Source organism: Nannobrachium achirus (genome assembly GCF_963921795.1).
Source record: "Nannobrachium achirus genome assembly, chromosome: 15".
In the NCBI taxonomy this organism is placed as follows: Eukaryota; Metazoa; Chordata; class Actinopteri; order Myctophiformes; family Myctophidae; genus Nannobrachium; species Nannobrachium achirus.
The window spans coordinates 50,947,225-50,960,971 of NC_137822.1; the positions used below are offsets into that span (position 1 = coordinate 50,947,225).

At 38.6% G+C, this 13,747-nt stretch overlaps 1 protein-coding gene across 1 annotated transcript in view; it reads left to right on the forward strand.

Moving 5' to 3' along the window:
* The window catches only part of sptlc1 (serine palmitoyltransferase, long chain base subunit 1), a gene marked incomplete at its 5' end in the record, with an annotated part of 44,051 nt that overhangs the window by 14,500 nt on the left and 15,804 nt on the right, over positions 1-13,747 (forward strand). The window contains 6 exons of the mRNA XM_080742624.1: positions 4,649-4,742; positions 6,565-6,637; positions 6,801-6,933; positions 11,009-11,138; positions 12,444-12,533; positions 12,981-13,088. Coding sequence (XP_080598750.1) covers positions 4,649-4,742; positions 6,565-6,637; positions 6,801-6,933; positions 11,009-11,138; positions 12,444-12,533; positions 12,981-13,088 — 628 coding nt within the window. The remainder of the gene's footprint in view (positions 1-4,648; positions 4,743-6,564; positions 6,638-6,800; positions 6,934-11,008; positions 11,139-12,443; positions 12,534-12,980; positions 13,089-13,747) is intronic.

A 13,747-nucleotide genomic window follows, 5' to 3' on the forward strand; every position in this document is an offset into this window, starting at 1 on the left:
ACAGAGTAGTTATTACTACTATTATAAAACGATGTGTACATGGTTTGATCAGTGGCCACCTCATACAGAGCCTGGGGGAATAGCTTAGCTTCCCTCCTGCTAGCACTGACGCTGTATTGGTCCGGTCCCACATTCGTTCCTGACAGAAACCGTGTCCTGAACTATAGTTCCGCTCTATGCCTCAATAACAATGCTAATGCAGAAGAGAATAAATAAATATTACACCCATACTAGGTAGTAGGTAGGCTATCCTCTAAAATGTGGTTACTATGGGCAGGGTTTGGATGACAATATAGTCTTTGCAACAGAAAGTAATTATTAAAAACAATAGCAATTAAAAAATTATAGATCTAATATTAGATATTTATTCTCAAAAAATGATTATTTGATTATTCTAACCACTAATTACAATTAATTGTAGCTATTTCATGAAGGGTTTTACTTTATTGTTAGAACTATATCATTTTCTGCTTGATAACTGGTCATTTCAGGTTGTTTTTTAATGTCCACGGAATCAAGAAATGTTCTCCGCAGAATTCCGCAGAATCAGGATTGTTCTCCGCGGAATCAAGACCTTTTCTCCGCAGATTCCTGGGGGGACTAAGAGATAACCAAATACGAAATAAGTTAGGCCTACCGGTAAACACTAACAGTTAATGGTGACCGTTAAAGTAGTTATAAAATGCACCAGAACAGCTTGGAGCGATCAAGGACCGTCCTCCGCTCCAATTCCGTTCCTGTTTGGGGCCGCGAACCATTACAGCGCCTCGCTGACACACGCTTGTTGACAGACAGTAAAGTGAGAGGCAGGACTCTGAGCAGGGCAGAGAGAGACTTGTGTGTGCTCTGAACAGCGAACACCCATCCACGCACCCAAAGATTAAACAGCCTTTCTCCTAAGCATGAGCAAAGATGGATTTCATTGCAACCACCTAAAGGATCTATAATGCGATTTCTGGGGTTGTTACATCGAGACCAGTTCAGCCCGAACGCGGCGCGCTCCGACGCATTCACCAAGTCTAATCATCATCCGTGCGACTCCGCTATACATTGAGCCTGTTCGTCAACAAACTGTGCAAAATTTTCTCCGATTGGGTTGGATTTTCCAAGTGTTAGCCTACGTGTTAATGCGGCCACGCATCCACGTGTTTTCAATGGTTAAAACAGCGCATTTAAAACATTTCCTACACTGTTTTAGCTGGTTAAAGGTACAGTACGTTCGATGGTTCGGTGAACCGAACGAACCATCGAACGTTCGATGGTCCGTTCGGAAAATCCCCCCGAAGTTCGAATCCCTAAAACAGGGCTAGATTACAGCCCTAGTGTATTCTATATATTAGGGATGAGGCCGAATATTCGGCACCGAAAATGTTTGGCCGAAAATGGCTAAAAATGCATTTTCGGTTTTCGGCTGGATAGCTTTTAAAACCGAATAGTTGAGCACCGAATAGTGTGAAGGACAGGGTCAGGGGTCCTCAATAGGCGGACCGCAGTCCATGTCCGGACCGCGGCACATTTCTGAGAAATCTCCGCACAGTTGTATCTGACGATCGGACTGACTGTGTGTGATGTGTGTTTGTGTGTGCGTGGGTGTGTATGTGCTGATTGTGCTCATTCGCTCAAACACATACACAGGCTCACAAGACACACCCCTACGCCAATTTGCAAGCCCACAAAGCGTCGCGGGTGCAACGTGCTGTGGGCTTGTAGATCAAAGGTTTTCCTTCCCTCCGAGTCTCCGACGCAGTCTGCTCTCCATGCTGCTCCCCCCCCTCCCCTCTCCTCTCCTCTCCACACACTCATGCCGCTCGCTGCCTTAAAAAAGTTGCTAAAACCTCTTGGAAACCATTGCTCCCACTGGATTAATAACTTAGAGATCTTCTACCTTTGGCTGTTCAATTGGAGAGGACAACAGCAACACATTAATATCCACGATGTAAGGCTCCAACTGCTTGCATTAGACGAGAAATGGTCGCGAAACTCGCGATGCGTGATCATGCGTCTTTAACAATGTGATGTGTCGTCGCATATTATTGCCAGCTATCCTAGGCTGTGTTAGGTTAATAACTATGACTCGTTGACCCTGATTTGACTGGTCATTTGACATAGTCAATCAGCACAGTCAGTCTGGCTTGTGCAGTACGTGTGTCAACTAACTGAATGTCAAGTAATCCTCTCCCCCTCACGCTAAGTTCCACTTTATTTTCCATTCTGAACGACAAGCCTAATATTGCATTTATGCTCTTTAGTTTCCAATAATTAAACTATAAGCCAGTGTTTTGCATGCATAAATAATTATCCATTCATCCATCCATCCATCTTCAACCGCTTATCCAGCATCAGGTAGCAGGGGTAACAGTTCCAACTGAGATTTCCAAAGTTCCAAATAATAATAATAATAATTAAAATAAACAATTCTAATGATTATAATAAACATACATACATACAGTACATACTGTATAAATGTATCCGCCTTATTTCGCCTTCGCCTTTTTTTCGGACCTGGACCTGTTTCAAAAAATATTTCTGGACCTTCAAGATTTGTATTTGAGGACCCCTGGGCCCTAGATCATTTTGCAACATACAGTATGTGCATTTGTTGTTGAAGGCCTGGCTGTTACAGCCCTTGTGTTTACAATAGTATTTTGTTGTAGGCCTAGATCATTCTGCAGTTTTAAGCACCTTGTTCTGATGCACTTTTATCTCTGTAGGATACTACAGAAATAGTTGCACTATTTTGACTTTGTTTTATGCTAACATTGCAAAGAGAAAATATTTTATTTTGTTATGTGTGCATTCAAAAGTGAGAAATAAATGTTTTATGGAACCATATGGTGATTATTATTTAAGTTAGGGTTTGCCATAATCAGGTAGCTTTACAACAAAGGTACAGCATATGGTACAAACATTTATTATACAAAATAAATTATATACATGTATTATTCGGCTATTCGATATTCGGTGGAATGTTTCCAGTATTCGGTATTCGGTTTCGGCCAAGAATTTTGCTTTCGGCCCATCCCTACTATATATAAATATAGTGTTTGTTCATAGCATCCAGTTGACTCTCATAGACTGCACTGTGTTCTATATATAAATATAGTGTTTGTTCATAGCATCCAGTTGGCTCTCATAGACTGCAATGTATTCTATATATAAACATAGTGTTCATAGCATCCAATTGACTCTCATAGACTGCAGTGTATTCTATATATAAATATAGTGCTTGTTCATAGCATCCAGTTGACTCTCATAGAATGCACTGTGTTCTATATATAAATATAGTGTTTGTTCATAGCATCCAGTTGGCTCTCATAGACTGCAATGTATTCTATATATAAATATAGTGTTCATAGCATCCAATTGACTCTCATAGACTGCAGTGTATTCTATATATAAATATAGTGTTCATAGCATCCAGTTGACTCTCATAGACTGCAATGTATTCTATATATAAATATAGTGTTCATAGCATCCAGTTGACTCTCATAGACTGCAATGTATTCTATATATAAATATAGTGTTCATAGCATCCAGTTGACTCTCATAGACTGCAATGTATTCTATATATAAATATAGTGTTCATAGCATCCAGTTGACTCTCATAGACTGCAATGTATTCTATATATATAAATATAGTGTTCATAGCATCCAGTTGGCTCATAGACTGCACTGTGTTCTATATATAAATATAGTGTTCATAGCATCCAGTTGACTCTCATAGACTGCAATGTATTCTATATATAAATATAGTGTTCATAGCATCCAGTTGACTCTCATAGACTGCAATGTATTCTATATATAAATATAGTGTTCATAGCATCCAGTTGGCTCTCATAGACTGCACTGTGTTCTATATATAAATATAGTGTTCATAGCATCCAGTTGACTCTCATAGATTGCAATGTATTCTATATATATAAATATAGTGTTCATAGCATCCAGTTGACTCTCATAGACTGCACTGTATTCTATATATATAAATATAGTGTTCATAGCATCCAGTTGACTCTCATAGACTGCAATGTATTCTATATATATAAATATAGTGTTCATAGCATCCAGTTGACTCTCATAGACAGCAATGTTATTTCACCCAACTTCCGATGTGAGTTTTCTTCCACGGCGATGAATCTGCCGTCTGGAATCACAGGGTGGAGAAAATGACGTCTTCCTTTCATCAGCTTCCTTGGTGGACGTGCCGCGCTGTTAGCTTGTAGATCTGCTATTTCTGACCTGCTGAACGGCATGTATAACTGCAGCTGTTCTCTACTTCATTTGATATTTTGATTTTCTAGCGTGGATATATCTGCAATGACCCAATCCCAATCCCACCCAGTGATTGATTAAGGTGGTATTGCTCTTTGTGTCTTCCAGACCCCCCAGTCATTGATTTAAGGTGGTATTGCTCTTTGTGTCTTGCAGACCCGTCTGTCATTGATTTAAGGTGGTATTGCTCTCCTGTCCAGTCATTGATTTAAGGTGGTATTGCTCTCCCGTCTAGTCATTGATTTAAGGTGGTATTGCTCTCCTGTCCAGTCATTGATTTAAGGTGGTTTTGCTCTCCTGTCCAGTCATTGATTTAAGGTGGTATTGCTCTCCTGTCCAGTCATTGATTTAAGGTGGTATTGCTATTTGTGTCTTGCAGACCTCCCAGTCACAGAATGGTCATCAATGGGAAGGAATGTGTTAACTTTGCATCCTTTAACTTCTTGGGCCTCCTGGACAACGAGCGAGTGAAGGTTGGTTTCATTCATATTTCACTTTATTCACATTATTACTATATACATTACTAATATTATTCACATTATTACTATATACATTACTAATATTATTCACATTATTACTATATACAATACTAATATTATTCACATTATTACTATATACATTACTAATATTATTCACATTATTACTATATACATTACTAATATTATTCACATTATTACTATATACATTACTAATATTATTCACATTATTACTATATACATTACTAATATTATTCACATTATTACTATATACATTACTAATATTATTCACATTATTACTATATACATTACTATTATTATTCACATTATTACTATATACATTACTAATATTATTCACATTATTACTATATGCATTACTAATATTATTCACATTATTACTATATGCATTACTAATATTATTCACATTATTACTATATACATTACTAATATTATTCACATTATTACTATATACATTACTAATATTATTCACATTATTACTATATACATTACTAATATTATTCACATTATTACTATATACATTGCTAATATTATTCACATTATTACTATATACATTACTAATATTATTCACATTATTACTATATACATTACTAATATTATTCACATTATTACTATATACATTACTAATATTATTCACATTATTACTATATACATTACTAATATTATTCACATTATTACTATATACATTACTAATATTATTCACATTATTACTATATACATTACTAATATTATTCACATTATTACTATATACATTACTAATATTATTCACATTATTACTATATACATTACTAATATTATTCACATTATTACTATATACATTACTAATATTATTCACATTATTACTATATACATTACTAATGGCGGCATAGCTCAGGGGTAGAGAAAAGGGGTAGAGAAACTGGTATTAGAGCACGAAGGGTATAAATTCCGAAGGGTTCCCAGTTCGAATCCGGGCTCCCCCTGAGTTAATGTCGAAGGGTCCTTGGGCAAGACTCTGAACCCCTAATTGCCTCCGGTGAGTAGGTTGGTGCCTTGCATGGCTTCCTCCGCCACCGGTGTATGAATGTGTGTGTGAATGGGTGAATGTAATGCACAATCTATGTAAAGCGCTTTGGATTAAAAGCGCTATATAAATGCACCATTTACCATTTACTAATATTATTCACATTATTACTATATACATTACTAATATTATTCACATTATTACTATATACATTACTAATATTATTCACATTATTACTATATACATTACTAATATTATTCACATTATTACTATATACATTACTAATATTATTCACATTATTACTATATACATTACTAATATTATTCACATCCATATTAGTTTAGTTTTATGTAATTCATATTTTACATTATTCACATCCACTTGGTCTTGTGCAGCCAGTCCCTGCCCCTGCACAGTCCTGTGAAACTAACTCTCATACGCTCAGCCCCTGCTGGAGTTAAAATGGTTTTGTTTTTTCTACGTGACTCGTGGGTAAAGATAAAGGTTTAAAACAAGCTATTAAACACTTCTGACCAAACAGAAGATATAATGAATACAATTGAATGGACGCTGGATGTAGTATTCCACAAGGCCTTATGGGAAACTGAGTTTTTTTCACTCACCCTCGGCCCTTGCTGCGCGGGGGCTATGGGTTACCATGGTAACCAGTTAACACGTGGGGGGGGGGGGTCGTTAACACGTTCACAAACGTGTTAGGCTTCCCTAATTAGTTAAAACATGAGCTATGCAACAGTGGCTGCTTTTAACTGACATGAAGAATGAAATGTTCTCTTCCAGCAAAAGTCTCTGGCGTCTCTCCAGAAGTATGGAGTGGGAACCTGTGGGCCCAGAGGATTCTACGGAACCTTTGGTGAGTGGAATGTTTATTATGTGTGGTTGCAACACACTGTAGTCCTCATGGCGCGCTCTGCTGGCACACAAGTAGGCCATACATGGCATGATTGTTAAGAGATTATTATTGTTATCATCAGATGTTCATCTGGAGTTGTTAACATATTATTATTGGTTGACAGATGTCCATCTGGAGTTGGAGAGTCGTTTGGCCAGGTTCATGAGGTCCGAGGAGGCCATCATTTATTCCTATGGCTTTGCAACCATCGCCAGCGCAATACCAGCTTACTCCAAGAGGGGCGACATCATCTTTGTGTACGTACTCTTATTATTAGTATTATTATTGTTCAATACATGCTTAAGTCCAAGAAGGGTGATAATAATCTTTGTGTACATACTGTACAGGCATTGACACTAAGGCTTGCCCACCTGCCCCCGGCAGGTAAATAAAACGTCAGGGCAGGTGAAGTTGGCTTTCAGGTTGCCCGACAGGGCAAGTGCTCATTTGAGAGGGGACACAAATGTCTATAAACATGAGATATCTGTCTAAACACCTGAACGTGGCCAGTGCGCTGTGTCTTCTGGTCTGTGGAATGTAAAATAAGAGCACTATTTACCTATAATGTGCTGTTTTTACTGTTGCTACATTTAAAAATAAAAGATAACAAGTGTGAACCCATAGACATATTCAATCATAGCTAAAGTATTTGGTATTTGGATTTGGAGGTATTGAGGTATGACATTTTATCGCACAGGTCCAGAAAGTAAAGAAATAAGTGTTAAATTGAGCGGTAATTAAAATCGTACCTATCATTTACTTTTCGGGCAAGTGGGCATTACCTTCGGGCAAGTAGAACATGACCTGTACTTGCCCGATGGGCAAGTGCCTCTGAGACCTTAGTGTCAACCCCTGACTGTAAATTAATTATTTATTACTAATAACCAATGGATTGGATGCAGTTATTATTTCATAAACTCGTATCAATACCTTTCAATTGGTTCAATAGAGTCCCCTTTGTGATTTATCCCACATCTGCGACACAATTTACCATATCTTTGCTGTCGGGCCCAAAACTCCAAACTCCAAAACGTTCATTTTGGGGAAAATGAGCTCAAGTAGAGTTAGGAGGTTTTGACAGAAGGGCTTTTTACTACTTTTCATAACCAACACACATATGTAAAGGGTGTTCAATAGCACATATTTATGAAAAAAAAGAGAGGGCCAATCGGGTGGAGTTAGCTGGTTTGGCAGAAAGTGTGGAGTTAGGAGGTTTTGTCCCAAGCACTTTTTACTACTTTCCTTTGGTTCAATATTATTTTAACCAACACACAGACGTAAAGGGTGTTCAATAGCCCTGATTTATGACAACAAAATAAAAAAGTTAAGAGGTTTTGGCCAGACAGTGAGGATATCTAATTGTCAGAATATAAACAAATAAAACTTGGATGGGTGTGTTTGGCTACCAGGATAATGTTTGCCACATTGTTGCTTCAAACCGAGGTAGACTAAACTGTCTGCTTCAACTTGTGATCTTAGCTTTAATAGACCTAAAATAATATCCTATGGAATGGAAGTGATGTTTTACAGTTCTTCCTTGTTTCGGTCAGAGAGACAGCAGAAATACATCTAGTTTTGCTCAGAGAGTGAGACTTGTAAAGGTTGGTGAAACAGCAGAAATACATCTAGTTTTGCTCAGAGAGTGAGACTTGTAAAGATAGCCTGACTGCAAGCGTCAGACTCTTCACACACACTACGTTTCACTACGTTTAGGGAGAAGAGTCTGACCCTTCGGACGGAGATTCTACTTCTGGGTGGGCGGGCTAAAGCCTATTGACGTCACACACACACACACACACACACACGCGCGCTTCGAGACGGCGACGTGGCGTGACATTGCAAAAATACGTTATTTCTTCTAACATAATATATGATTGCATGTTTACGTTTGTGCACTATTGTATAGTTTATTAAAATAATTCGTGTCTGCCTCGGTCTCCTTGACTCCGCCATGACAGTTTTCACAGACCAATCAGAGTCCACTAATGTCTATCACGTGGGCAGAGCGGACCAATCAGAGTCCACTAGCGAATCTGACGTGGGCAGAAGAGCTCTGTAGGGAGGGGGCTGGGGGGGGGGGGGGGGGGGAATCCACCAGACGCCAAACCACGTGCCCCAAGCTTACAACCCTGATTGGCCCATTCAAGTCGCCCCCAGTCACACTACACACCACCCACCAACAGGGGGTGGTAATGTGCGGACTGATTTATCAGGCTATTGTAAAGGTACATCCATGCAACACAGACGTCTCCTCTGGGTTTGTTCACAGCCTCTGAGAAGCCCTGTTGTCACGCTACTATGGTAACCTGACACTGTACAGAAGCCCTGTTGTCACACTACTATAGTAACCTGACACTGTACAGAAGCCCTGTTGTCACGCTACTATAGTAACCTGACACTGTACAGAAGCCCTGTTGTCACGCTACTATGGTAACCTGACACTGCACAGAAGCCCTGTTGTCACGCTACTATGGTAACCTGACACTGCACAGAAGCCCTGTTGTCACGCTACTATGGTAACCTGACACTCTACAGAAGCCCTGTTGTCACGCTACTATGGTAACCTGACACTGCACAGAAGCCCTGTTGTCACGCTACTATGGTAACCTGACACTGCACAGAAGCCCTGTTGTCACGCTACTATGGTAACCTGACACTGTACAGAAGCCCTGTTGTCACACTACTATAGTAACCTGACACTGTACAGAAGCCCTGTTGTCACGCTACTATAGTAACCTGACACTGTACAGAAGCCCTGTTGTCACGCTACTATGGTAACCTGACACTGCACAGAAGCCCTGTTGTCACGCTACTATGGTAACCTGACACTGCACAGAAGCCCTGTTGTCACGCTACTATGGTAACCTGACACTGTACAGAAGCCCTATTGTCACGCTACTATGGTAACCTGACACTGCACAGAAGCCCTGTTGTCACGCTACTATGGTAACCTGACACTGTACAGAAGCCCTATTGTCACGCTACTATGGTAACCTGACACTGCACAGAAGCCCTGTTGTCACGCTACTATGGTAACCTGACACTGCACAGAAGCCCTGTTGTCACGCTACTATGGTAACCTGACACTACTATAGTAACCTGACACTGTACAGAAGCCCTGTTGTCACGCTACTATGGTAACCTGACACTGCACAGAAGCCCTGTTGTCACGCTACTATAGTAACCTGACACTGCACAGAAGCCCTGTTGTCACGCTACTATAGTAACCTGACACTGCACAGAAGCCCTGTTGTCACGCTACTATAGTAACCTGACACTGCACAGAAGCCCTGTTGTCACGCTACTATAGTAACCTGACACTGCACAGATCTACAAGCTCACAACTCACCGTGGACGCAACGCTATAGCTAGATATTCATTATGTACTGTATCTATCATAGGGATGAAGCAGCCTGTTTCTATATGTATATATACTAGAGGTTCGCGGCGCTACGCGCCGCTCACATCTACGCCCCCTCGCCTCGTTGTTAACGTGAAAAGCTCATCTGGCTAAAAAAAAAGTTTTTTGAAAAAAAAATTTTTTTTTTGAAAAAGTTAAAAAAAAAATGAAAAAAAAAAAATTGGGAGGGGGGGGGAACTATTGTGGTGGAACTATTGTGCCGCAGCACGTTTCCGGTCGGACATATTTGACGGCCGGACGCACTTCCGGTGAAGAACTCCGCGAATTAAAAAGAGTAACGTTACGTTGCTGTAATGGGATGTACATACATGAAGATTATGTTAATGTGATCGGGACTCGTGCCTAAGTGATGGAATGTACTGGAATGTGGACAGTAGTGCTATTGACTATGCAAACGTGAGTACATCATTTGTTTAGCTAACTGTTAGCCTGGTGTTGACTCTACGTCAGCACGTATGGCGCTGGTGTGACGTGAGGACGTCGGCACGTGTGCCACGTGATCAGTCCTAGCCAATTGGACTGCTTTGGGTCGTCGATCGGTAGAATGCACCGCTCTGTAGAATGCACCGCTCTGTCAGTTCTAGAATGTAATATAGGCGCTCTGTAGAATGCACCGCTCTGTCAGTTCTAGAATGTAATATAGGATATATATATATATATATATATATATATATATATATATATATATATATATATATATATATGATACATATATATCTATCATAGGGATGAAGCAGCCTGTTTCTATATATATATATATTCATATGATACATATATATCTATCATAGGGATGAAGCAGCGTGTTTCTCCATCCAGAAGGGACTCCAGGCCTCTCACAGCTTCATAAAGTGTCTCTGTGTATCATACAGTGTATCTATTACAGTATATATATATATGTATATCTATCATAGGGATGAAGCAGCATGTTTCTCCATCCAGAAGGGCCTCCAGGCCTCTCGCAGCTTCATAAAGTACTTCAAACACAACGACATGGAAGACCTGGAGAGACTGCTGAAAGAACAGGAAGTAGAGGATCACAAAGTGAGCTTTGATTTTATTTATTAATAACTGTTCCTCCTCCTGGGGTCTTGGAAGAGAAGCTTATCACACCTAACAAAACATAAGCAACTCTAATCTTTACATCTTAATCTCCAATCATAATGAAAACATTTAACAGTCTTACCAAACATGTTAAAGGCTTTAAAGGTTAAGTAAAAAGCAACTGGGGTTTTTATTAGTGGGACCAGACTATTGTTCTTATTATTAGTGGGACCAGACTATTGTTCTTATTATTAGTGGGACCAGACTATTGTTCTTATTATTAGTGGGAACCAGACTATTGTTCTAGTCTAGCTTTGTCATCATCTGATGTAACCTTTTTCTCTAACAAGGATTTTCCCATTGAAGAACTCGTCCTAGACTCCTAGTTACTCATCATTATAGAAAGTATTTCTGTGTTTTAGCTCTGTGTGAAGCTCTTTGTAACCAGGAGTTGTAAAATGTACTGAATAAATACACAGGGGTTAAAGTTCTCCGTCCTGCGGACGGATTTCCGTCCTGAGGAGTCCCTAGGGACTATTTATGAGATCAATGGAGATTTACTAAAAAATAATAATAAAGGGAGTGGTGGGGTGTAGCCATGGCCGCGATGTTAATAACATGACCGAAATCGTCAAAATGCAGCATAATACTTGCTAGTCAAGTCAAGTGATCTCCAAATTACAATGCATCCCTCCCCAGTGAATTATTTTAAAACATCTATGTGACTATGTGTGAAGATGCGCTGCTCAGATGTGCAACAAACTGGCCGCTGTAACTTGACACTATTCACACCAAGTCAAGGTCCAAGCGTTAGCCATAGCCTCAGCTAGCTTAGCTTTTAGCCCTGGTGTGTGACTGTGCATGACATGCAGATGTGCAAGCTCATAATGTGTCACTTCGTGACTCGAAGTACTACGGATTTTAACGGTGAAGTTATGGAATTCGCTCTGTATGAATAATGGAAGTCACTGGAGTTTTACACCATACAGCAGGCACGCTATCGAAATATGTGTTTACAGTGAAGGCAGCAGTAATTGACAATAAACGGTTGCTTACGTTCTCTTGCATTAAAATAAGGGGGGTGTGCAAAATAAATTTCCGTCTTGGGATATTTTTTTTTGCTTTAACCCCTGAATACATTTATCGGACAGCAGAGCATCCCTTCATCTCTGACAGAGCATAATAGCGTGTGTGTGTGTGTGTGTGTGTGTGTGTGTGTGTGTGTCTACTCTCACAGAGTGGGTTAAATATGTATTTGTGTATTTATACAGTGTGTATTTACATGTATATTTGTCTCTGGTTTAGAATCCTCGCAAGGCCAGAGTCACCAGGAGGTTCATTGTGGTGGAAGGATTGTACGTCAACACCGCAGATGTTTGTCCTCTGCCCCAGCTGGTAAGAACTGGTATTACACTAGAACTGGGGTTTTCAAAGTGGGTGACGGGGCATCGCAACGCCTCGCGATGCGAGGCGTTGTGTGCTTGTAGATCTGCTGTTTTCACTAGTTTAGTACATTTTATAGATGATAAATACAAAACAAACGGTTTTGGACATACAAGGTTTCCACCCGACAACGACGATATGCTATAAATATAAGGTGCTGGGAGAGAACATTATAATGTAGGGGTGCCTCGGATTAAAACAATATTTATGGGGTGAGACAAAAAGGTTTGGGAACCCCTGAACTAGAAACATTATTATAATAATACACTAGAAACAACATTAAAGAATATTATAAGAACATTCAACTAGAAAGATTTAATATATATATATATATATATATATATATATATATATATATATATATATATATATATATATATCCATCCTATATATTTACAGGTGAAGCTGAAGTATCAGTATAAAGTGCGTATCTTCCTGGAGGAAAGCATGTCCTTTGGAGTCCTGGGAGAAAACGGGAGAGGAGTGACTGAGCACTTTGGAGTGGATGTGAGTACTATATGTTATAATATATTATAATATACTTCATATTTAATCACAGATTGATGTCTTACTGTAATATTTAATACTTCATATTTAATCACAGATTGTTGTCTTACTGTAATATTTAATAATTCATATTTAATCACAGATTGATGTGTTACTGTAATATTTCATATTTCATATTTAATCACAGATTGATGTCTTACTGTAATATTTAATAATTCATATTTAATCACAGATTGATGTCTTACTGTAATATTTAATAATTCATATTTAATCACAGATTGATGTCTTACTGTAATATTTAATAATCAAATTGAATGACAGATTGATGTCTTACTGTAATATTTAATAATCATATTGAATGACAGATTGATGTCTTACTGTAATATTTAATAATTCATATTGAATGACAGATTGATGTCTTACTGTAATATTTAATGGTTCATATTTGATCACAGATTGATGTCTTCTGTAATATTTAATAATCATATTGAATGACAGATTGATGTCTTACTGTAATATTTAATAATTCATATTTAATCACAGATTGATGTCTTACTGTAATATTTAATAATTCATATTTAATCACAGATTGATGTCTTACTGTAATATTTAATAATCATATTGAATGACAGATTGATGTCTTACTGTAATATTTAATA